This window comes from Adiantum capillus-veneris, chromosome 21 (assembly GCF_014529385.1).
Source record: "Adiantum capillus-veneris isolate H3 chromosome 21, ASM1452938v2, whole genome shotgun sequence".
NCBI lineage: Eukaryota > Viridiplantae > Streptophyta > Polypodiopsida > Polypodiales > Pteridaceae > Adiantum > Adiantum capillus-veneris.
The window spans coordinates 143,899,433-143,925,532 of NC_140951.1; the positions used below are offsets into that span (position 1 = coordinate 143,899,433).

Sequence of the window (26,100 nt, forward strand, 5' to 3'; positions counted from 1 at the left end):
GGAGGGTTTTTACAACGTCTCTGGTATCGTATCTCTCTTCTCTCTATCTCTCGGTCTCATTCACTTGCACGCACAGTGTCCATTCACTTTGTTTGTGATCATAGCACTTTCCAATAAGAACGGAAGGCTCTTCCTTCCATAAGAACTTAAAGGAACCTTGAGCACAGTTCCGAGCACTCATCTTGAGCAAAGCGCAAACAATCATTCCGCTGCACCTAACATTGGTATCAGAGCTTTGGCAGTGTTCTGTATCACTCAAGGAAAGAACCACAAGAATTTTTTTTGCTTGTTGAGGTCGCCCGAACCCAAGTTTGCTTGGGCGTGTCGATTCCTAATCGTGTTTTGTTGAAGAGTGACAGGAATCCCAAGAAAGAAGGGCTTGTCCAGCCTCCCCTTGTGTCTCTTTTCACTCATTGAGAGCGGACCGTGCACTTAGCGGCCGGCCAATCGACGTGAGGTGGGAAAAAGCAACCTTGGTGTGAGCGCAACCTTGGTGTGAGCGCAAGGCCGCCAAGGGGTGCGCCCGTAGAAAGGAGTAGAACTCGGGTGAAGAGAAGATCCTTCTCAAACGCGATTTGCAAGCGAAAGAAAACCTCAAGAACCTCAAGATCCTCGAGAACCCAAGAACCCAAAAACCCAAGACCCTCAAGAACCCAAGTTCCTCGTGAACTTAAGAGCTCAAGACCCTCAAGAACCCAAGTTCCTCGTGAACTTCAGAACCCAAGACCACAAGAACCCACGATTGCAGAATGGTCATCACTCGAAGCGGAATGGATACTTCGCTTGGAGGTGATGAGCATAAGAGAGGCGAAGAAGAATTTTCCCCACCAAGAGGTTTTTCAGACCCTTCCCCATCTACGTCAAGGATTGCACTAACTCCTATGGAGGAGTTGGAGCTGTTGTTTATGGAACAGAATTTACAACGCGAAGCAAGAAATGCCGCAAGAATGGCAGCCAGAGCACGTGAGCACGAGCAAGCACGCTTGGAAGCCAAAGAACGACAAGCCAAATTGGATCGTGAATACAAAGAAAGAAAAGCAGAAATGAAACGCAGACACGCAGAAGCCAACGCAGAAAGACAAGCAGAGAACAAAGCAAGACAAGCAGAATTTGATCGCGAGATCAAAGCAAGAAGGGAAAAGCTCTTGTGACTCTTTTCTCAAGCTCAGGCACAGATGCAAGAGATTCGGGAAAAGGAGACTCTCTCAGTCTCTTCTTCTCCAAAGCATGACACACAGGATTTGCATGGTTATGTGAAGCATGATGATGTTTTGATTGACAATGATAAGCACAATGATTTGCATGATGATTTGAATGACAAGCATGATGATTTGGATGACAAAGATAAGCATGATGATTTGAATGATATTGCTAAGCATGATGATTTGGACGCCAATGACAAGCATGATGATTTGCATGATCAAGATGTGATTTCTCACGAGCATGATAATTTGCATGATCAAGATGTGATTTCTCACAAGCATGATGAGTTGCATGAAGATGATGTGATTGTTCACAAGGACGATGTGTTAGTGGATGCTTTTTCTAGCGAAGCTAACCTCGTTGTAGATTCGATCAGTCACGAAGAATCGATCTTGGCTCTCGAGCCTAGGTCCAAAGAACCCCCTCAAGAAGAAGCGATCTTGGCTCTCGAGCCTAGGTCCAACGAACCCTCACAGGAAGTATTATGTGTTCGCATGATTGGTACGCACGCATTGTTCGAATGTTTCATTCGTGATCGTTTCCTGTATTTTAGTCAGCATCATTATGTGATCTCTTTTCCTCGGCATGACATATTGTATATTGAGCACGTTTCACTCATGAATGAGCACGAATATATGCGGATTGTTCATGAAAAGCTGAAAAGTATGTATGTAAGGAAGTCACATTCCATGTCTCTTCCTTGGCATGACACAGTTTCCGAACGAGCACATGAAAGTATGAGCACCAAGCATGGGCATTTCCATTGTGAATTGCCACAGTTGATTGATCTAGATCATAAGAGAAAGATTTGATCTCATTGTTTGCATGTGTTTGATGAACAGTTTGTCACTCCGTCTCTATGTTCATCTACATTGCATACACAGTCTTTACAGAAGACAAGATTTTTTTCATTCACTTTACATGGAATGGGTATGTTCATGGTTTTGTGTTGGAAATGGTTTCAGGAATTTTCAGCCATGGAGATTCTTGAAGACGAAAGAAGCAGGTCTCTAGACGAAGTTGAAGCAAGGAAGGAGCCACAAAAGACTTTGTGTCGCTTTCGGCGCGGCCCAAAGAAGCAAGTGTTGCACACCTTTATGAAGTTCAAGTACCGCACGACCCACACATCAGAGTGGGCCGGCGAAGAGTCCCTTCCAGGATTCCGAATGCTATCGGCGATCTCCCTCGACGCCATACAGTTCGGTATCAGTACCTCACTTTGAAAAGGAGGGGATGTCACGGGACACATCCAACCCTATGTGTCCGTGGAAAAGCTACACCATGATCAAGGTTCAGTCAGTTCAGTCAGTCTAGATTAGAAGTGATCTGGCACTTTTGTGAGTCTATTCGTAGACCGTGCATGCCCCGTCACTTGGTGTAGATGCATATCCTCTGGTTGCACACAGCATGATCATCAGGATTCCCATCAGAATCCATTAGAATCAATTAGGGGAATTTTCCAGTGATTTTAGCCAATTTTTTGTATTTTTTGTATTTTTTGTATTTTCACTTATTATTTTTAAGTGACTTCCCAACAAAAGTAGGTAGGGCAATTTTGCTAAGAAAATATATAAGCAAACCCAAGTTAGCACTTTCTGGCAGAAGAGGCAGCAGGAGCTTCCCGCTCAACAGGCATTCTTCTCAGCAAGAACCCTCAAGCGCCAAGCTTCCCATAGCCTAGCGTTTTTGGACATCCTCAGCACTTCCCCATCCCTAAAGTTTTGCAGATTTGCTTGATCGCCACAGATACTCAGCCTAGCGTTTTCAGTTGACATAGCCAAGACCTCCACAGCCCTGGCATTTTCAGCCATGATCGCCAGCAATCCCATATTTGCATAGCGTTTTCACAACGCTAGCAGGCAGCCCAACGTTTTTGGTTTTCAGCCATAAATGCAGCAGGTACAGCAGCGTTTTCAGCATCCCCCACCGTAGCAGATTCAGCCCTAGAAGCATGCAAAAGATCTCCATTTTCAGCCCTTGAAAACGCAGCCAAAACAGTCATTTTCAGCCGCCGAAACAGCTGCCAAATTCAGCATTTAGAAGACCACAGATTTCAGCCCTAAAGTCGTCGTCGTCGTCGGCATAGTCCCAAGTTGCATCAGTCCTTTGCATACGCATTGTACCACTTTGTGCAATCAATAGTAGACCACTCTCGCCGACGAGAGTGGGGCCTTCGAAGGAGGGTTTTTACAACGTCTCTGGTATCGTATCTCTCTTCTCTCTATCTCTCGGTCTCATTCACTTGCACACACAGTGTCCATTCACTTTGTTTGTGATCGTAGCACTTTCCAATAAGAACGGAAGGCTCTTCCTTCCATAAGAACTAAAAGGAACCTTGAGCACAATTCGGAGCACTCATCTTGAGCAAAGCGCAAACAATCATTCCGCTGCACCTAACACAACAAGTTACAACAACAACAAGAAGGGTAAGTAACACAACAACAATAACAAGAAGATGGATGCTGAGAAGGAAGCTTTGAAAGTTGAGTGGCATTGCAACAGACCCTGGCCAAGGGGCCTAAACCCTAAAGAAGACGAAGTTCTCACCAACTTACAAATCCTTGCCGAGTGGCCAAGTATTAAAGAAGGGTTAGGATTAAAATCCAAACCCCCAGAAACTTAAGGGACCCCCATCCGACGGGGCTCCCGCGCACACACACACACACACAAGATACTAGCGTAAAAACTGACGACATGGCTGTTGTATAGACCCTCTTTGAATTGCGCCGACATGCTGATGATAAGGCAACTCTACGGACGTCCACGTTTTGTGCATGCTGACGGGGCAATGTACGAATTTTCGCAATTTGCGTTGGCTTCTTTTTAGCGCTAGCTTTTGGACCAGATGCTTTTGGGACTTGAAGCTTTTCATGTAAACTGCTTTTAGATGACAAAGGGACCTTTAAATATGTGCTAAGGTTCACTCTTTGGCATACTACCGTGTGGAGGTACAGAGGAGTGCTTCCAGAGTTGTACCGTGTTGAAGCAATAAAAAGAAATATGGAAAGGGGCACCACAGTTTTGGGCCAGTGCTCTCTTGGGGTGGAACTCCACCACTCCATGTCTCGAGTGCAGTGTATCTCTTTTAGTTCAATTGTTTTGACGTGCTTAAAGTCTATTCAGTTTGTTCTTTTCCATTGGCACACAGTGCCCTCCCATTACAGTGGTATCAGAGCTTCAATCGTGTGCTTTTCTGAAAGCATAGGGGTCCTTCCAAAGAGCAGACAGAGCAACATGGTGCTTCCAAATTTCACACAAAATTTTTCCCTTTTCGGGAGAGAGAGATTCTATAGCAAGTCCACAAAATCTATGCCACAAGGAACTACTCTGAAGAATAAGAGATCTTTCGAGCCACCGCTTTCTCACACACAATGTCATGCACTGGTGGATGTCTATAGCTACCAAGCCGCTCACTCCAAGGACTTGGCAAGCTTTCAAGAAAATTTTTGCCCGAAGTTACATGACATTTGACATGTTCCTTCGGAGTGCAGTTTCTGACAAAGAGGGGTATCCTGAAATGCTTGCCACATCATCACATTGTGGCATCACAGAGAAGGGTAATCAGAATAGATAGTGAACATAAGAATAGCTTAGTAGACAATGAATGACTCTATGCATATATGCATATACTACCCAAACCACGCACAACTGTAAGAGTGCATGAATCATTCAGCTATTAAGGAAATCCAAACCTCAATCCCAACTTTAATTATGGCATGCTTTTACGAACATATCATAAAATCACTCGGCAGAATACTTAGCCTGTCTGCATCCCCAAAATCTCAAAGAGAAATACTTAGCCCGTTAGCAATCTATGGCAGAGGAATGGAGTGGCTCCCCTCTTGTCCGGCACGCACCACATCAGATTCAACCCGCTGATTTGATGTGCACTTCTGGAATAGACGGACCTAAACCAAAAGCTCGAGGTAAAGCTCTAGTATCTAAAGAGTATCTGCCAAGTACTCCTCCATCCACATTGCATCAAAAACTAGATAATGCCTAAACTTGACCGATTATCGGCAGATCAGCTTACCCTTCACTTTCCTTGTGTGCTAGGACATGTTTAGGTATAAGAATCTCCTCGGATTCTTCTACCCTGGTTGCTCCTTTGCCTTCCTAACCTATGGCACTTCACCCTTGAAAGTTCTCAATAAACTCACATGAAAGCATTGTGAATCTTCTTAGTATTTGGTAGCTTCAATCTGAAGGCCATTGTTGAGATTTTTGCACAGCCTCCTTAACCTTGGCACAGGTAGTCTCCACATCCTGTACAAAGTGATCTACTTGAAATATCTTTCTTTGGTGCACAAAATAGGAGGAACCTTTTTACCACCCTCGACAATCTCAAATGGTGCCTTCCCTGTTGAAGTATGAGTAGTGTTGTTGTAAGCAAACTCCACCAATGGCAAATACTTCAGGGCTCTTTATGAATGAGAAAGCAGAGGTGCAAAGGGACCAAAGTTACAAGGCACGAATTTATGTTTCTCCCCCAAAAAAACACTATAGGTTCTTGCCAATAGTATGTCGTGTGCACATTATTGTCATTTAAAGGCCCAAGAAGACAAAGGATAGGGCTGCTTGAGTTCTTTTCCTGAAAAGAGATTTCCCCATGACTCATCACCATGCCAGTTTAGAAACGTTCTTAGAGCACATACAACTCACAACAGTAGAAATCATCCAGTATGCGCATGGTATGCAACCTTGGAAGGAACAAGGGAGCATATCCTTTCTCTTGGCGAAGACTTCATAAATCAATTGGGTTGAGGTGCTATAATCACCTTAACTCAGCTCATTTCCCTTGATGGTGATATCGTGTTCAGGATAGACGACTACTAAGACTTGCGAGTTGCAGCCTAAAGCTTCAAAGCTTATCAGGAGATTTTTCTTTTCTCCTCTCTCTGGGGATTTAGTTAGGTCTATGCTTCACTTTTTGTGACACATTACCATGAGAGATATCATCATCGGTTTCCCTTTGTTCCAATCTCATGGGTCATTTTGGCCTTTGAAAGGCTTCAATATATCTTTCTTTCTTTCTAAAGCATAACCCACAATGCACAAGCATGAGAGTTTAACTTGCACAATGAAGCCAAAGCAACAAGATCCGTCTTCTATTACTTTAGTCCCCTCTTTCTCTCCACGTTCTTTCTATCTTTCTAAAGCACACTCCAGAGTGCACAAGCACAATTGTTTTTTACTCTTCTCTATCCAACAAGTAAGAATGATAAACAACAAGGTCCGTCTTCCGTTACTTTATTCCTCTCTTGCCCCCCACTTTGCGCAACAAGGAACAAAATGCCACTTGAGATGTCTTTAAGTGAATTCCAGTAGTACCTACATGAAAAGGCGTAGTCTCCTTTGACCCTGCTATGGCTTGCCCGCCGTCCGTTATCAAGAAGAGCAAAAACCTAACCTTGACCAATGGGAATCTATCAAGTTATTCAACTTACACGGACATCAGCTGACGTCAAAGAGGGATCCAGATTCTGGAGTAGAAGAACTTTTCCAAAACTTAAACCTTGCAGTAAGTTTTCCTCCCATGGCTGCAATAAGGAAAGGTAATTGATCAATGCATGTTTTGCAAAGAAAAACCAGAACCTTATACAAATCATTTACCAGCTCCTTGAAGATTCTCCGTTTTTCCTGGCAAAAATTGAAACACAGATCAGAAAATTACCCAAAGAAGCATATTCAACCATTAATAATACATAGATTAGACTGTCCTGACAAAAGTATGATACAGCCAAATAAGCTAACAACAAAGAATAAAACCCACAATTATGTCAGACTTATGGAAACAAGACTTAAATGTACCTTCACCAGCTCATTTGTTGGAACTGATTTCATCTCTATATGTGATCCAGAGTTTACAGAAAGGTTTACTTCCTTGGAATCGGAATCCTTTACAAAATTTCCAGACTCTGGTAGAGGACTAAAATTGACTTTTTCCTGAACGTTCTTTTCCTCCAGAGTTGAGTTGATCATAGAAGCAGTCACTTTTGCACTTACTTCAGCTTCTCTATTCGCTTTCAAATTGCTAATAGACCTTTTTACTAGACTCTTCTCTGCCTCCACAAAGCCAGAAGAGTTGTCCGCCATCTTAGGAGGATCTCTTTGTACTTCTGAAATAATTGCCTTACTATTTGAAGAATCCAAGCTAGTTAAGTTTACAGCACTTCTGTCTACTTTTGGCAGGCTATCAGTTTCAACTAGCTGTCTTGGATTGCTAGACCCTGTTACAGCTCGCCCAAGACCATCATGAACTGGAGATGAGGTTGGGATTGCTTCCTTTGCAATTTGATCGTCTTCTGAGAGACCTTTTATTTCAGCTGGTTGTCTTGAAATCTGGGAGTTTGATACAGGTCGTTCAAGAGCATCATCTACTTCAAGTGATGTAATTTCACCAGCTGAAATTGTCTTGAATGACGACGATTTTTCGACATTCACAGACTTTGTTGTGATCAGGAGAGAATCACAAGGTGGAAAATCCAACTTGCTCTGTGCTGCTTGTTCATCCACCTTGATGGTATCAGCCAGTTGACAAGATTTTTTCATATTTGCTTCAGTTTGAGGAGGGGTGCAAGCTGGTAAATGCGCCTTGCTTAGTACTTGTTGCCCATCTACCTTAAAATTTTTGTTCACTATAACCTCGTTAGAACGGGTAGCATTCTCCTGCGTTCGAGATTCCATTGACAGTGCTCCTGCCATTGATAGCACTATTGAAGCAGATGCCTTCAGTTTCTCCTGCGTTCGAGATTCCATTGACAGTGCTCCTGCCATTGATAGCACTATTGAAGCAGATGCCTTCAGTTTCTTATTTCCGACCTCTTCAGCATTAAGTACCTGCTTCCGTTTAAGAGCTGACCCTCGGCTAGGCTTCTGTTCCTTGTCTCTTCCCACGTCCTTCAGCATAGGCTTTAAATAGTGTGTAGATTCAGGTTCTTGCTTTGAAAGAGTCTCATGGTTGGAAACTTGGAGTGACTTAGATTGTACAATTTGCTCGTCATTGCTCTTCAGAGTTTCCGTAACCCATTCCTCTTTGTTATAAACAGCTGCAATCATGCAAGAAAAGTAGCCAGCACTTTAGTACCTGATTGACCGTAAGATGGGTTCCTGGATACTTTCATCAAAGACACCAACTCCTTGGCATGCTCTTAAGTCTATGAGTGCTATCAAGCAACACTGCTCACACTCACCCTCACATCCAAGCTTATCAACAACTTTCTGAACGGGCGATAAATGCTGAAGATCCACATTATATATCTTTGAAAAGAAAAAATCTGCCTTCTTAAGGTCACTAGCTGATGGCTGTTTATTTCTGACATCCTTGCTCGTGCACAAAACCTTGCTTTTTCCGCAAATGACCTCCTGAAAAGAATCCCGTATTCATTAGCACCAGCGAAACATAGAATCAATCTCTCTCTCTCTCTCTCTCTCTCTCTCTCTCTCTCTCTCTCTCTCTCTCTCTCTCTCTCTCTCTCTCTCAGCTTGATAGCAAGAGGACATGGATAGAGACAGACGGATTTGTCACACGGCCCAGCTACATGGACACACATCTATCTCATGGGTTACGATGTGACATAGGCCAGATTCGCACATCTTCACACCAGCTTGGGATCAAGGTAGTTTTCGTACGACGTACGGAACGTCTCGTTCCGTACTGCGGGTCACGTACCGTCCCGTACGTTTTGTACGTTTTTTTTTTTTTTTTTTTTTTTTTGTTGGGGTTTTTTTTGGGGCAAAATTCACAATTGTGAATGGATTACATTGAGCAGCCCAACTCTCTCTCTCTCTCATGCTCTAGCCTCTTCCTATTTAAGCAATGCCTCTCCATCTTGTTCTCCAACACTTCCAAGCTCTCAATGCTCATTGCCCTCAAGCTCTCAATGCTCTCACTGCTCAATGCTCCCATGTTCTAGCTCTCAAGTGACAAGCTCTAGAGACTAGAGTCTTGCCTCTCCATCTTCTCTCCATTGGGTCTCTCCCTCTCAAGCTCCCATTGAAGATCTCATAATGTCAAGTTTCTTTAAGTGTAAAGTTTAAACCCAAGGGCCTGAGCCTTAGACGTAAGAATTCTTTGTTTTTTTATTTTGAACGTACGTAACGTCATTGTACATCTTAATATTTTTTAGTTCGTTTAGTACCGCACATCATCGTACGTGTACAAAACGTACGGGACCGTACGAGACCACTATGCTTGGGATTGAGACAGGTAGATTCAGAGGCATACCAGCAGACAGTAGGATATGTCAGTTATGCCATGCAGAGCCAGAGACAGAGTTTGACAACATATGTCGCTGCACAGTCCACTATGAGATACGGGGACACTTTCATTGTTTATTCAGAGATGGTTTTGACTCGTTAGATAGAGTCATGAGATATCAGGATCAAAGATGTCTCTGATTATTCCTACTTGAGATACAGAGACATAGAGACGCTCTATTGAGTGGGCAAAGACAAAGACAGTCCCAGAGACGCATCTCAGATTTCTTCAGTCTGAGTACCACAGAGGCAGAGGGGACACCACCATCACAGAGCTCGGTTCCCACCCATACACACACCAGCGGTACTCTCATTGATCAAGCTATAGAGTTGGGGAGATCGAGACGACCGCGACTGAGGAGGGGAGCCACGCAGCACCGGCGGAGACTGTGGCAGAGGATCCACAGGATTCTAGCACGACACCCAGAGTGTCCATCAGGATAGGCTTCATGCTACTGCTATATTGTATCATGGTGACACTTATCCCCACTTTGTACCTTTATGGCATGATACCATTGCTCAGCCTACCAGCCACCCATAGGAGTCGGTAGCACTCCTATCAGTTCTTTGTTTGTAGTTTTCTTTGTTTGTACCCAGACTTGGTACTAGACTCATCGTTGTAATCAGTTGGTCTCATAGGTCATTTTGGCCTTTTGTAGACATTAATATATCATCATTTCATTTCTCTCTCTCTCTCTCTCTCTCTCTCTCTCTCTCTCTCTCTCTCTCTCTCTCTCAAAGACGAGCCAGGCCACACGAAGGCCCCGTGCCACCGGATGCTAGGCCCCAAGACTCTACCGCAAACAGATCAAGGAGATCCGGACCCGAGGACATCGAGCTGCTGAGGAGAGACGAGCCAAAATGATGGCTCACCTTGCTGCGTTCATTAGGGCAGCCCTTGCTTCCGATCCTCCCATGTACCACATTTTACATCCCCCATTAGCACAGGATGGAGCTAGCTACATCGATGCATTTCTATGGTTGTACTACTCTGAGCATATAGACATGCAAACATTCCTAGTACTAGAGCTCCACCCATCCCGATACATCCCATCATCCACCAGAAGTCCTTTTCTTTTATTTTGTATCAGCTTGAACTATTTTGTCTTTTCCGATAGACAGACATATACACATGTATACTTGATTTTTCTCATAGGGACGTTAAAACTCTCTCTCTCTCTCTCTCTCTCTCTCTCTCTCCAAGTCCCGTACAAAGGCAACCTTCATGCTTACAAACAAGCGGATAACACAAGTGGAAAGGGAGATGAAGGAATGGAAAACAGAGATGGAAGGATGGTGGAAAGAGAAGGCCAACCTTCTTCAAATGTTCCTCAACGAAGGCACGCAACGGAAGAAGGAGAAAGGATTTGCACGCAGAGATACAAGCACTTCAGAGGATTCACAAGCACTCAAAGAAGAGGTCTCAGCCCTCAAGCGAGAGCTTGCTGATAGAGCAAGCGATGGACTAGAGGAAGGTGAATTCCAGCCCTCGGTGATAGAGGAAATCAAGGTCATCAAGGAATAGGTATGGATGATCAAAGAGGAAGAAAAACAGAATGTGGCAAAGACGTATTCGTGGGTGGATGTAATCACGAAGACACAGAAGAAGGCGGATGAGGCTGAGAAATGGATAGAAGTCGCTAAGAAGAAAAGGGAAAGGAACCACATCTATCCCCACTCCTACAATCATCAACATGACTTTAGAAGAAGAGCAGCGAAGGAAGACTAGAGCTCATACAAAGGCATGGAGGGTAGGGAAGAAGACACAAGGAAATGGGGAGACTTCAAACGAGAGCGCTCTAATCATGCGCTTCCCATCCATGGAGGCAAAGAAGGACTTCTTGAAGAAGCGTCCTACACTAAAGAAAACGGGCATATTCCTTGGAGATGACCACACACTCTCACAGCTTGCTCATATGAAAGAAGTTATGCCCGAGATAATGACAACTCGAGAGAAGGGGAAAGTGGCCTTCTACAGGGATGGGCGAGTGGTTATTTTGGCGAAGCGCCCCGCCTGACCGCGCGAGACCTGTGGGACCACACTGAAAGTTGCTACATGGAATTGTAATGGATCTTTGCACCTTGATGTAGGGGCCTTTGAGGATAGTTTCACAGGGAGAGACATCATTTCTACTCTTGTGACGCATCAGGCCCCAGGGCAATCCATGCCATATGTGAGCGGATACAGATGGGAGACTGTCACAAAGTGATGATGTGGCGGACAGCAGAAACCCTAAAATTCCTGCAAACCCTAATTTCTGCCAGAAATCCTCATTTCCGGAAATCGAAGAGGCTAGAAAAAAAAATCTTTTTTTCTTTTTTGAAAATGATGAGCGACACAAATTTCGCTTTTTCTCTACTTAATGAGAAAGAGAGAGAATGCTTTTGCTTTCAAAAACTCTCTGTGAGAGAGGGAAAAGAGCTTTTTCTTTCAGGGCTTCTGATTTTGAAGCTTTTGGGGCTCTGCTTTTGGGCATCCCTTGTAACCTTTAAATAAGTGGTGAGGACTTCACTTCTCAGAGCATCTGGACGCAGAGTCTGAGAGTGAATCCCGACCCACTCTCTTGTACTTTGAACTGATTAATATAAAAAGAAATACCGAAAGGGGCGCCAGTCTTTGGGGCCAATATCTCTAGGCACGGAACTCCACCGGGCCAGTGCAAATCTATTGTGATCTGTGAATTGTTTTGAAGTGGTTATTTGGTTCTGTCGCGATTGATTCTTGACTTGGAGTGTCCAAGTCTGTTACAGTGGTATCAGAGCACGGCCGATTTCTCTTCTATGGGAAATCCGATCCCCAATTTTTTTTCCGCGGCACCTATGGCTTCATGCAAGGATCAGTCGACTCCTCTGCATCTGGAGATGCGAGCTGAGATCACAACGAAGATTCTGGCAGAGAGTATGGTCCACCTCGGCCTACTCAGGCGGAGCAAAGAGAGATGGAGCGTCGAAAATTGATTGATGATGCAACAAAGATGATGCTCAATTTTGCCAAGGACTCGAAGATGGCAAAATATATGAACTAGACCTCTTTGGAAGAGGTACAGACGGAGTGGCAAAGAACCACAACACCACTCCCGAAACCCGCTCTCAAGAAACCTTCTGCCTCCAAGAAATATACGGAGAAGGAACTGGAGAACGTGGTTGATGCACGGATTGCTCAGCTTTTCAACGTGCAAAAGAAAGGCAAAAAGCACGGCAAAAAGCAGAAGAAAGGCACTGACTTCCCAGGATATTTGCGTCATCGGTCGACATTTGACAAGGCAAAGAAATTGAAGAAGCACGTCAAGTTTGAAGAGCTACCCAGTTCTTCTTCTTCTTCTTCTGACAGTTCTTCTAGCTCTTCAGACTCAAGCGAAGAAGACAGGAAAAGCAAAAAGCGAAACAAGAAACAACGCTTCGGAAAGGGCAAGAAAAAGGCAAGGAAGTCTAAGTCTCGGCCCAGTGAGTGACACTTCTGCAGAGGACTCGTCTACGGACAGTTCAAACTGTGACAACGGAAACTTTTATGCGAACAAGAAGAATTTTTACAAAGCCAACCAGTATCACTTTCTCGAAGATAAAAGCAAGAAAGTCCGAGAGTTTAAGGAAGGTGGCCACTCGATCAAGTTTGATACCTTTTCAGGATACTCAGATGCTTCAAAGGCTTTGTCTTTTATACAGCAGTTTGACATCGCTTTCGCGGGAGGACACTATTCACAGCACTCCAAGATTCGGAGAGCTGCCTCTTATTTTAAGGGGAATGCTTGCACTTGGTGGTCCACGCTTCTATTAAGCAAGACTGTGCCAGTTACATGGCTGAAATTCAAGAGGCTTTTTATTTCTTCTTGGTTGACGCAAGAATATGAATGAGATATACGAGCTGCTTGGAACCATCTTCGGATGACCAAGAAAGATACAATCAATGCTTATTGTGAAAGATTCTGGAGCTCTTTTCTACCCGCCTCTTCATTCAAGAAGATCTCGTTCAGAGAACAAATTGAGCGGTTTACCTTGGGTCTACCTACAGAGATCCGAGATCACTGCTTGGAACAGAAGTCAGCTCCTATTCAGGAGTTGATGAGTCATGCGAAGCGGGGCTTTGCCATTCACTCTGGCAATCTGACCTACCCCACAGATGAGGCCATGACACAACGAGCCGAACAGACTTCTGGGAATGAAAGTAGAAAGAAAAAGAGCAACCCAGAGAAAAAGGATGCACGACCCAAGCTTACTCCTGAGGAGAGAGCTCGCTTCATCAAAGAGGGGAAGTGCTTTGGATGCGGGGAACAGGGACATATCTCCGCGAAGTGCCCTAATAAGGCACAGAAAGAACAGAATGATAAAGACGACGACCGGCCTGAGAGTTCGTAAGCTGAGGAATGTGGCAGAAAAGGTAGATAGAAAAGCAGAATTGATACCACGTGGCGTGGGACCTGCACCGAATCTAATGAATGAAAGTACAAACTTTGCCGCTTTTGGGGCAAAGTGAAGGATCAGAAAGCTCTTTTGAAGGAGCCAAGGCCAACTTCTTTTCACTTGGAATTGGCGGCTCGATTTGGAATTACGCCCGATAGACTGACGCCACAGGCGGAGGTAGTTCGACTGGCACCCGGATGGGATGTTGCCATTACACCGAGCATTGGCAAACTTCGTTTGCAATGACAGGGGTGTTCAGGGCACGCGAATGACGTTCTATTCAGGATCCCTTGGTACCACAAGAACTACGCCGTGGTTGACTACCGGGCCAAGAAAGCGACTTTGATAAATGAAGGGCTTAGAGATTGTACTTGATGAACTTCAGTGTCTTACTCATTCTTTTGGGAGAGAACTGAACGATGGATAAAGGTTGAATATGTTTTGACCTGATCAAAAGAACGCCAAGATTTTTCTCCCACTCATGCCGATTGCTTTTCAGAGGGCCTGAAGATCAGACCATTGATCTGATACCCAGAAGCACGCCACCGAATCGGCCACCTTACCATGTGAGCCGAGTACAGAATGAAAAGATTATGAACCCAGTGAAAGACCTCTTGGAAAAGGGTCTTGTCCAGCCTAGTACTTCACCGTATTGCTCTCCAGTGTTGTTGGTTTTGAAGAAAGACGGATCTTGGAGAATGTGCATCGATTATAGCACTCTCAACGAAATCACCATCAAGAACAGATTTCCGATTCCTAGGATCGATGATATACTCGACAAGTTACGGGGATCCTCGTGCTTTAGCAGGATTGACTTGAAGAGTGGATATCATCAGATCAGGATTGCGTCGGGAGACGTCTATAAGACAGCTTTTCGGACGACTTTTGGGTTATTTGAGTTTTTGGTGATGCCCTTTGACTTAACCAATGCTCCAGCGACATTTAACCGGATGATGGACAGGATTTTTTGAGAGTACAGGCTATTTGTTGGCACTTTCTTTGACGACATCATTGTTTTCTCCAAGAATGAGGCAGAACACAGAGATCATCTGCTTCAAGTCTTTCAGGCATTACGATATCACACGTTAGTGATTAATGCAAAGAAAAGTGAATTTTTCCTACCAGAGATACACTTTTTGGGACACAGTGTCAGCACAGCAGGAGTGCAAATGGACCCGGCCAAGATAGAGACTATCCGTGATTGGCCCGATTTGAGGAATGTCCATGAAGTTAGAAGCTTCTTGGGACTGTGTTCGTGCTACAGGCGGTTCATACGAAAGTTTGCAGAGGTTGCTTCCCCTTTGCATACCTTGACACAGAAAGGAGTACCTTTTTCGTGGGGACCCACAGAGGTGACTACCTTTCGGACATTTAAAGAGAAATTGACTACGGGACCTATTTTGACTTTGCCGGACTTGCAGAAGTCATTTGAAGTATATTGTGATGCTTGTGGTCGTAGTCTGGGTGCGGTCTTGATGCAAGAAGGCCATGTCATAGCTTACGAGAGCCGTTTGTTCTTTAGGCCGGAGATGACAGCACAGATCTATGGGAAAGAGCTTTTGGCGGTTATCCATGCTTTACTCAGTGGAGGCATTACCTACTCGGAGCGGATTTTACTGTCTTTACAGACCATCAAAGTTTACGCTACTTCTTGTCACAGAAGCAGCTTTCGGAAAAGCAGATGCGGTGGGCGAACATCTTGTCACAGTTCCACTTCCAGATTGTCCATGTGCAGCAACTGAAGAATGTGGTGGCAGATGCTTTGTCTCGGAAACCGTTGGTTCTGGCTATTTCCGCGATACATCTTAGGAGCTTCGAGAATATGGTCGATCAGTATGCCACAGATACAGATTTTGCAGATATTTTCACACGGATACGGGATGGGGAGACAGGAGCTGGATACTCCCTTCAAGAAGGCTACATGATGAAAAAGACTGTTGTGCGTTACACAGCCGTTGAGGGAAAAGGTTATGACTGAATGCCACTGTCCACCTTTTACGGGTCACCGCGGCATTGCTACCACCATGAAAGGGGTAGAGAGATACTTCTTTTGGCCGTGACTCAAAAAGGACGTGGAAGAGTTGTGCGCAATATGCCAGAAGGTCAAGTTTGACAGGCATAAGGCACAGGGATTGTTACACCCTTTACCCATACCCACCCGCCCCTGGGAAAGTATTGAAATGGATTTCATTTTTGATCTCCCGATTACACAGAATGATCACGATGATTTTCCAATTACATGGCACATCTGAGACGATTGTCTCCGACAGAGACCCCAGATTTATGAGTTTGTTTTGGAAGGCAATTTGGGAGAACATTGGCACGCGGTTGCAGTTCTCGTCATCGTTCCACTTGCAGACTGACAGGCAATCTGAGATTGTCAATTCAGTGATTTTAGATTTATTGAAGTCTTGTATCTCGGATCAGAAGACTCAATGGGAAAAGAACTTACCTTTGGTGGAATTTGCCTACAATAACACGATACACTCTTCGACGGGGAAGACGCCATGTGCGATTGTTGAAAGTGCTGCAAAGGTTTCATCCTTCCTGAGCACGAAAGATTAGATATTTGAAGCGGATGAATATTCGCAAGATTTGGATACGGCTTTTGCCAAGGTTCGCGAGACTTTGCAGGAGTCTCAAGAACGACAAAAAAAGGCAGCGGATCGCCATCATCGCGACTTGAAATTGAAGGAGGATGATTGGGTGCTCTTACATTTTGAGAAGGCACGCCTACGAAAGAAAAAGGGATGGGAGAGGCTTTTTCCAAAGCTTAGTATACGATACTACGGACCTTTCCAGATCACTGACAAGATAAATGATGTCTCCTTCCGATTGAAACTGCCAGATACTTGGAGGATTCACAATGCATTGCATGTGAATCTCTTGAAACCTGTTAAGGGTGATGTGCCTGATGATGGGATGCCTGATGTGGAAGAAAACGAGGAGATCCTTGTTCCTGAACAAATTTTGGCACATAACGATACGAAGAAAGGTAAAGTCCGAAGGCGGGTTCTTGGTTAAGTTCAAGAACTTTCCTGCATTTGATGCGAAGTGGATGGAGGAGGAGGACCTAGCAAATACTCCTCGGATTGTGAAACTTTACCTCGATCTTTTGGTGTAGCATAGTCTACTCCAAACGGGACCCAGAATTCAGCTTGGCCGGAGATCCGGTGCAGTGGGATGCACAAGAGGGGAGTCACTCCGCTCCTTTGCAAACAAATGCCTCGATTTTGATACTAAAGTCACTGATGTCTCTTTGAGCTTCAGGGATACTGAGAGTTGACAATATTCTGTTGGATGACTTTATGAAATGGAATTCCTGATAATGATACTCATTTGTTCTTGACTTCTTGTGAGTGCACGAACTGACAGACGAAATGACTGCAGCATTTTGGTCTGATTAATCTCCATCGATGAGGTCCCGATTGGACCTAGATGGAGATTGCTAGCTACATTGCCGATAAATCATGGTCTACGATCCGAATGAATGTTGAATGTCATGTGATTTTGGTCTGATTAATCTCCATCGATGAGGTCCCGATTGGACCTAGATGGAGATTGCTAGCTACACTGCAGCATTTTGGTCTGATTAATCTCCATCGATGAGGTCCCGATTGGACCTAGATGGAGATTGCTAGCTACATTGCCGATAAATCATGGTCTACGATCCGAATGAATGTTGAATGAATGTTGAATGTAGACATGGTTGCAATAGGGGTTAGTCAATCGGACATCGATGAGGTCCCGATTGGACCTAGATGTGATTGCTAGCTACATTGCCGATAAATCATGGTCTACGATCCGAATGAATGTTGAATGTCATGTGATGTCTGGTGATGTGACTATCGATTTTGTACATGTGCTAGATGTGTGTTCCTAGTACGTAGGTACTAACAGTCAGTGTCTGCTAAGATGGTTTATGGCTTTTGTCGGTTTTGCAGGCGTAATCGTGGTCGATTACAATGCTTTCAAGAGGGGGGTATGTCACAAAGTGATGACGTGGCGGACAGCAGAAACCCTAATTTCTGCCAGAAACCCTAAAATTCCTGCAAACCCTAATTTTTGCCAAAAACCCTAATTTCTGAAAATCGCAGAGGCTGTTTTTTTTTTTTTTTGAAAATGATGAGCGACGCAAATTTCGCTTTTTCTCTACTTAAATGAGAAAGAGAGAGAGAATGCTTTTGCTTTCAAAAACTCTCTGTGAGAGAGGGAAAAGAGCTTTTGCTTTCAGGGCTTTTGATTTTGAAGCTTTTGGGGCTCTGCTTTTGGACATCCCTTGTAACCTTTAAATAAGTGGTGAGGGCTTCACTTCTCAGAGCATCTGGACGCAGAGTCTAAGAGTGAATCCCGACCCACTCTCTTGTACTTTGAACTGATTAATATAAAAAGAAATACCGAAAGGGGCGCCAGTCTTTGGGGCCAATATCTCTAGGCACGGAACTCCGCCGGGCCAGTGCAAATCTATTGTGATCTGTGAATTGTTTTGAAGTGGTTATTAGGTTCTGTCGCGATTGATTCTTGACTTGGAGTGTCCAAGTCTGTTACAGAGACCTTGAAGACAGGGAGACTCTGATACATATAGCTCGGAGGGATGAGCATGCTAGGTACATGTGGGTGAGACTAAAGGCGAAGACAGGCAGATGCCTCTACATCGCTATTTGCTATTTTCCCCCGAGTACGTCTATATATGCATCACCTAGAGGACAGTCCCCCTTCTCTATTTTGGATGATGATACATGGGAGTTTTCAAGGGATGGTGACATTATTATCTTGGGGGATTTCAACGCTAGGACTACCCATCACCAGACAGTATTCTATGATACCTCATAGGAGTTGATGCAAGAGATTGATATTACAGAAATGGGCCAGTCTAGATTATCACAGGATGAGGAGCACACTAAGTATGGCAGATACTTAAGTGATATGGGGAATCCCCCTCCAACCCGGCTTTTCTAAAAGCATCAGGCGTGTGCTTTTCTGAAAGCATACCAATCCTACAAAAGAACAGATAGAGCTATTGGAATTTTATTCGAGGTATCCTCGGCCTCCATCCCGGCTTTTTTGAAAGCATCAGGTGTGTGCTTTTCTAAAAGAATACCGGTCCTACAGAAAAACACACAGAGCTATTGGAATTTTATTCGAGGTATCCTCGCCCTCCAACGTTCCTACAAAAGAACACACAACTATTGAAATTTTAGCAGACGTATCCTCGCCCTCCAACGGTCCTACAAAAGAACAGACAGAGCTATTAGAATTTTATTCGAGGTATCCTCGCCCTCCAACCCAGCTTTCTGAAAGCATCAGGCGTGTGCTTTTCTGAAAGCATACCGGTTCTACAAAAGAACAGACAGAGCTATTGAAATTTTATTCGAGGTATCCTCGCCCTCCAACCCGGCTTTTCTGAAAGCATCAGGCGTGTGCTTTTCTGAAAGCATACCGGTTTTAGAAAAGAACAAACAGACCTATTGGAATTTTATTCGAGGTATACTCGCCCTCCAACGGTCCTACAAAAGAACAGACAAAGCTATTGGAATTTTATTCGAGGTATCCTCGCCCGCCAACCTGGCTTTTCTCAAAGCATCAGGCGTGTGCTTTTCCGAAATCATACCGGTCCTACAACAGAACAGACAGAGCTATTGGAATTTTATTCGAGGTATCCTCGCCCTCCAACGGTCCTACAAAAGAACAGACACACCTATTGGAATTTTATTCGAGGTATCCTCGCCCTCCAACGGTCCTACAATAGAAAAGACAAAGCTATTGGAATTTTATCCGAGGTATCCTCGTCCTCCAACCCGGCTTTTTTGAAAGCAATTAGCGTCTGCTTTTTTGAAAGCATACCGGTCCTACAAAAGAACCGACATAGCTATTGGAATTTTTTTCCAGGTATCCTCGCCCTCCAACCCAGATTTTCTGAAAGCATCACGCGTGTGCTAATAGCATGGCGATCCTACAAAAGAACAGACAAAACTATCGGAATTTTATTCGAGGTATCCTTGCACTCCATTCCGGCTTTTCTGAAAGCATCATGCGTGTGCTTTTCTGAAAGCATACCGGTCCTACAAAAGAACAGACAGAGCTATATTGGAATTTTATTCAAGGTATCCTCGCCCTCCAACGGTCCTACAAAAGAAGAAACGAAGCTATTGGAATTTTATTCGAGGTATCCTATCCCTCCAACCAGGCTTTTCTGAAAGCATTAGGCGTGTGCTTTTCTGTAAGCATACCGGTTCTACAAAAGAACAGGCAGAGCTATTGGAATTTAATTCGAGGTATCTTCGCTCTCTAGCTCGGCTTTTCTGAAAGCATCAGGCGTGTGCTTTTCTGAAAGCATAACGGTCCTACAAAAGAACAAACAGAGCTATTGGAGTTTTATTCGAGGTATCCTGCCGTCCAACGGTCCTACAAAAGAACAGATAGAGCTATTGGAATTTTATTCGAGGTATCGTCGCCCTCCAACCTGGCTTTTCTGAAAGCATCAGGTGTGTGCTTTTCTGAAAGCATACCGGTCCTACAAAAGAGCAGACAGAGCTATTATAATTTTATTCGAGGTATCCTCAGCCTCCAACCTGGACTTATTAGCCACTCCCACCCATACTTTATCGCGCATCAGGCGCGCTCCCGTCTTCATCATTGTGTCTTACAGGGCATAAGCCATAAAGAACCCGAGACTTGGAATTCATGGATTCAGCAGAATATTTGCAGTTTCTGCTCAACGAGCTTCACGACATTCTTTCGCGGCATCCTCAGCAGAATCTTCCGATGCTGCAAAGTTTTCAACAATTTTTGAGCTACATGTTACCCCCTCTGATGCCCCAGGTGGTACCTCCTCCTCCGGCACCAGAAAGTACGAGAGCTTCCAACCGGCAACCTTCTTAGCCATCTGTTCCGATCGGGGGAGTCTTCAAGAATATGGTGCAGCCATCTGACCCTGATCCAGTGCAACCGCTATTGCCCCCACCTCCACCACCACTGCCACCAGGCTACAATGTTTGGAGCCCATATGGATACCCTTATTATCCATATCCGGGACATGCGCCTAACCAACCCAAAGACTTCGACGATGGTGGGACGACAATCAAATTTTTCACTTTTTCCGGGGTGAAAGATCGCAAGAAAGCATTGCAGTTCCTACAGCAATTCGACAACATCTATGCTTTAGGGAACTATACAGAAGAATCCAAGATTTCTCGAGCAACGGGCTTTCTTAAAGATAATGCTATGCAATGGTGGAGTTCAATCGCGACACAACCGCATGCTCCAAGGACCTGGCAAGCTTTCAAGACAGGTTTTGCACGTCCAGATTTTGAAGTCCGGATTTTGGTAGAGTGGGGCAACTTGAAAATGCTTGCCACCGACCATGGACGACTATAACCAAAGGTTTCTCAACGTGTAACTTTAAGTTCATTCCCTTGGTGGACTAGTGCGAGCGCTACACCATTGGACTACCATCACCATTGCAAGAATATTGTCTCTCCAAGCAAGTCTCTACCATGCAAGAGCTTATGGACCATGCCGCGGTCGGCTACAAGCTCATGAAAGGAAAGTTTTGAGTTTACCACAGAAGAACGTCCGGCCACTAACCAAAACTCCCGGCAACAACGAACAAAATTTTTTGGGAATCCCGTGAAAACCAACCTCAACGGCCTCGTCTGACAGAACGTCAACGAGAGGCCTTGTTACAAGAAGACCGATGCTTCGAATGTTTCCAAACAGGGCATACGTTCAATACATGTCCTGAGCGAGCCTCGACGTCCTCAGCCCAACCTTCTACTCCCACGACAGACAGATTCCCGCGGCCACCTCTGGCCAAGAAGGCTAGACCTGCTATTGGACTAGTACCCGATATTTAGGGTATAAACCTAGAGAGTTTTAATGAATTATGCAGAGCTTATGGAAAAGTCAACCGCTTGAAAGCCCTTATTTTCTTTGACCCCGGAGCTATGGAGAACTTCATCCATCCAGAATTCTTGAAGCAGATGCACTTTGATTATGATGCAGAAGGTGGAGAAATTGAAGTTGAGCTAGCCACGGGGCAAACTCAGAAAGTGGTCATTGGTGCACTTCCAGTGACTACAAGATTATCATGGAAAAGCCGATTTCCACATTATGAAGTTGGGCAATTGCAACGTTCTCTTGGGCATGCACTGGCACGACAAGAATGATGCAACTCTCCAGGTCCGGAACCGAACAATCACCGTGATGCAAAAGGGCAAGCCCGTTGTCCTCAAAGTTCGGTTGTCCGAACAAAACCCTGAATGACCTCTCTAGTTGTTTTCTAGTTAGATACTTTTGAACATTGTTTGAGAATGTATTGTTTGAAATTTGTTTGAAATGGATGCTATCTGTTTTAAACCTGTCTTGGTGCCGACTTGAATTGTTTGACTCTGGTTTCAAATATTGGTTTCAATGATTGGTGATTTTAATCCCGGGTGGAGAAGTGAGAAATACTATTTTGGTATTGTTTGAACCTCGAAACGACGCAAGCCGATGCCTGGGGAGTGTTTCGTTGTATCCTAGAAAACCTCCGAACGACGTAGGCCGATGCCTGGGGAGCGTTTGGTTGTATGCTTGAACCTCCAAGCGACGCAGACTGCGGTCTGGGGAGCGTTTGGTTGTTTAGTTCTCTGAGCTCATGGCCCGGACCTTTTTAGGTTATTTGCGGGGGGAGCGACGAGGTAGTCGTTGAGTAGCTTCATACTTTGTCTCAGAGGAGTGCTCAGCGGCGTTGTTTGTTGTGTCTTGTAACATGCATATGTGAGCATTTGTGTTGCATTGTGATGTGCCAACCACTAAAGATTCCTAATTGGATGAGATTGCCTGGGCATATAATTTTAGTGTATCAAGACACCCACAGAAGATCAATATGGTCTAGGTGTGATGGCTAATTTTACTACGCCGGAATATCAAGAGTTTTGATCTGGACAAAAGGAGAAGCTAACTCCTTGATCAAAAGAGCCCAGAGGAGAAGCTAACTCCTTAACAAAAAGAGCAAACTGATTGTCCCTCGGAATGACCCTCGGAAATTTTTGAGTTAACTTGAGTTGTTTTGCAGATATGTTGTAATCGCTGACGATTACTCTCTTTCAAGAAGGGGAGATGTAACAAACTGCTGACGTGTCAAAGTCTAAAGAATGGAGCCAACTTACAGATGCGGCCGAGGGGCCTAAACCCTAAGAAGAACAAGTAACAGAAGAAGAAGTCCTACCAACTTATGGAAACCCCGTCCGATGGGCCCCGAAGTGACATAAAGGATTAAAATAAAGCAGGACCCGCACACACACACACAAACTGATGACGTGGCAGATTTTCGAAAATTGGGTTGGCATGATGACGTGGCAGGCTGTACGTATTGACGCGTTTTGCGCTGGCTGATGACGTAACAACTGTATGGATTTCCGTAAATTACGCTGGCAGCTTTTGGCATTGCTTTTGGGACCAAAAGCTTTCGAGTTTGAAGGCTTTTCATGTAAACTGCTTTTTAGGCCAAGGGCCTTTAAATATGAGGTTAGGGCTCATTCTCTAGCATGCTTCTTGGAGAAGGTGCAGAGTCTGGAGTACCGGCTTGTACTGTGTTGATGCGATATAAAGAAATACCGAAAGGGGCGCCAAGGTTTGGGGCCAATACTCTCTGGGGTGGAATTCCGCCACTCCGTGTCGCGTGTGCTCTCTATCTCTAGAAGTTCAATTGTTATTGAAGTGCTAAAAGTCTGTTCAATCTGTTCTTTTCTATTGGCACGTGGTGCCCGTCTTGTGACATGGGGCTTCATAGGTGCTCACGTGACAGAGCAGACAGAGTATGGGAGATACCTCACGGAGATGACGACTACACATGGGTTAGCCATACTTAATGGCTTACAGCGATTTCTTGGAGCAACCCGTTTCACATGCTTTCCACACAGACACGGGGTCAGTACATTGGACTATGTTATGGCACAGCCCGAGCTTTATTCCTTGTGTTCAGGATTTTATAGTGGGAACCAGACCAGTGGGCGTAGCAGTAATTCATGCACTTTTGACATTGTTTGTTTCATTTCGGTATAGTACAACCCAGACATCAGGAGGCAGGTCACATACCCGTTATACATTTACACCAAAGACTGACTCGGTTTATACAGAGGAGATCTATAGCCGTCTATGCACAGCTGGCCCTAGCCTCTCAGTGAAGGAATGCACCACTTTACTAACTGAGACACTGCATGGTGCAGCATCAAAGGCATACCCACACACTCAGCCGGGTCGGAGGCAATATTTTGGGAGCTCATGAGCCCAGCTTCAGAGGGATGAATCATGAGAGCCCGGCTTCAGAGGGATCTTCTTTTAGGAGTCATCACTTACAGACAATCTCGGATTGCTTCCCGACACTTTGTGCAACAGAAGAAATGAGCTTACTTGGCCCAAATGGAGCGAGACTTGTATCAGTTGTCCCCTCCCCCAGTGATTACTTCTCCTGATGTGTGGGACCTCATCGTTATATACAGTTCATGGACAGGACCCCTTCCATTTCCTACAGAGCCATGCCCACCTACCAACACCTTCTTACCACTGAGATGGTAAAGAGAGCCATTGAAAAGACGAGGCCGAGCAGGGCATATGATCATGATGGTCTAGTAACATCGACGGAGGCTGTATCAGAGGATTCGGATCATTTTGGCCCGATGTACACGACGCCCTCTCAAACTATTGACCATGGAGGAGATTGATGAGATCGGCCAACGACCGATGATTAGCTCTTTTGAGGATTGTACATCTTGCTCATCTTGTATCAGCTCTCACCCATTATATTCTCACACGCACACCCACATTATGTTGTATTAGCCCCTAGTCACTACTTTCACCCCCCCCTACTCATATCCTACACAATTCCAGCTAGCTGCTTATTTCACATCTAGCAGTTAAGATTTTAGTTTTTCACTTTACTTCATTTTATGTTTGTACCCAGACATCGTATTAGATCCACCAAGATTGTATCAATTTGGTCTCATAGGTCATTTTGGCCTTTTGAAGACGTTTAATATTTCATCTCATCTCATCTCTCTCTCTCTCTCTCTCTCTCTCTCTCTCTCTCTCTCTCTCTCTCTCTCTCTCTCTCTCTCTCTCTCTCTCTCTCTCTCTCTCTCTCTCTCTCTCTCCGGTTGGAAGCTCTTGTACTGTCTGGTACCGGAGGAGGTACCACCTAGGGCATCAGAGGGGTTAACATGTAATTCAAAAATGTTGAAAACTTTGCAGCATCGGAAGATACTGCTGAGGATGCCGCGAAAGAATGTCGCAAAGCTCGTTGAGGAGAAACTGCAAGTTATTTGCTGAATCCATGAACGCCATGTCTTGGGTTCTTTGTCACAAATGAGTGACATGGCATGGCCCTCGACATGGGGTAGCAGAGCGCACGCACACACACACACACCGGCTGGCAGGCCCGTAAAACCCGGAGACATGCTGACGTGGCAGCATCGGAAAACGTGGAAGTTGTGAGACGTGACAGCTATACGACAGCTCTGTGAATTGCGGTGCAAAAAGCGGAAGGTTGTAATGAAATCTTCTTTTTACGCAGGCTGATTTGCGTGGGCTGAAACTAGCAGCTTTTGGGGCTCAATTGCTTTATTTTTCAAGGCTTTTCACTGATTGCTTTTGGGGCTCTGCTTTTGGGCATCCCTTGTAACTTCTAAATAAGTGGGTAGGGCCCTCACAACTCAAAGCATCTGGATGTAGAGTCTGGGAGTGAGAACCCTCCCACTCTCTTGTACTTTGAACACAGATTAATACAAAAAGAAATACCAAAAGGGGCGCCAGTCTTTGGGGCCAATATCTCTAGGCACGGAACTCCGCCGGGCCGTGTCGAATCAATTGTGAATTGTGAACTGTTTTGAAGTAAATCTCTGCTATGTCGCGGTAGAATCTTGACTTGGATTGTCCAAGTTTGTTACAGTGGTATCAAAGCGCGGCCGATTTCTCTTCTACCGGGAAATCCGGTCCTTTTCTCGCGGCACTTATGGATTCCAACAACGAACAATCAACTTCCTCTGCATCTGGGGATGCGGGAAGAGATCACGAAGAAGATTCTCACGAAGAGTACGGCCCACCTTGGCCTACTCAGGCAGAGATTGAAGAGATGGGATGTCAACAATTGGTTGACGATGCGCCAAAGATGATGATCAGCCTTGTGAAGGATCCGAAATTTGCAAAATTTTTGACTCAGACATCCTTTGACGAGGTGCACCCCCAGTGGCAAAGGCAGAA

General features: G+C 44.8%; 1 protein-coding gene across 5 annotated transcripts in view; it reads right to left on the minus strand.

Moving 5' to 3' along the window:
- The window catches only part of LOC147431873 (protein ANTI-SILENCING 1-like), a 54,392-nt gene that overhangs the window by 15,279 nt on the left and 13,013 nt on the right, over window positions 1-26,100 (minus strand). For all 5 annotated transcript variants that reach the window (XM_086494343.1, XM_086494342.1, XM_086494341.1 and 2 more), the window contains 4 exons: window positions 8,397-8,568; window positions 7,015-8,252; window positions 6,817-6,843; window positions 6,651-6,743 (listed from right to left, as the gene is read on the minus strand). In XM_086494343.1, coding sequence (XP_086350469.1) covers window positions 6,651-6,743; window positions 6,817-6,843; window positions 7,015-8,252; window positions 8,397-8,568 — 1,530 coding nt within the window. The remainder of the gene's footprint in view (window positions 1-6,650; window positions 6,744-6,816; window positions 6,844-7,014; window positions 8,253-8,396; window positions 8,569-26,100) is intronic.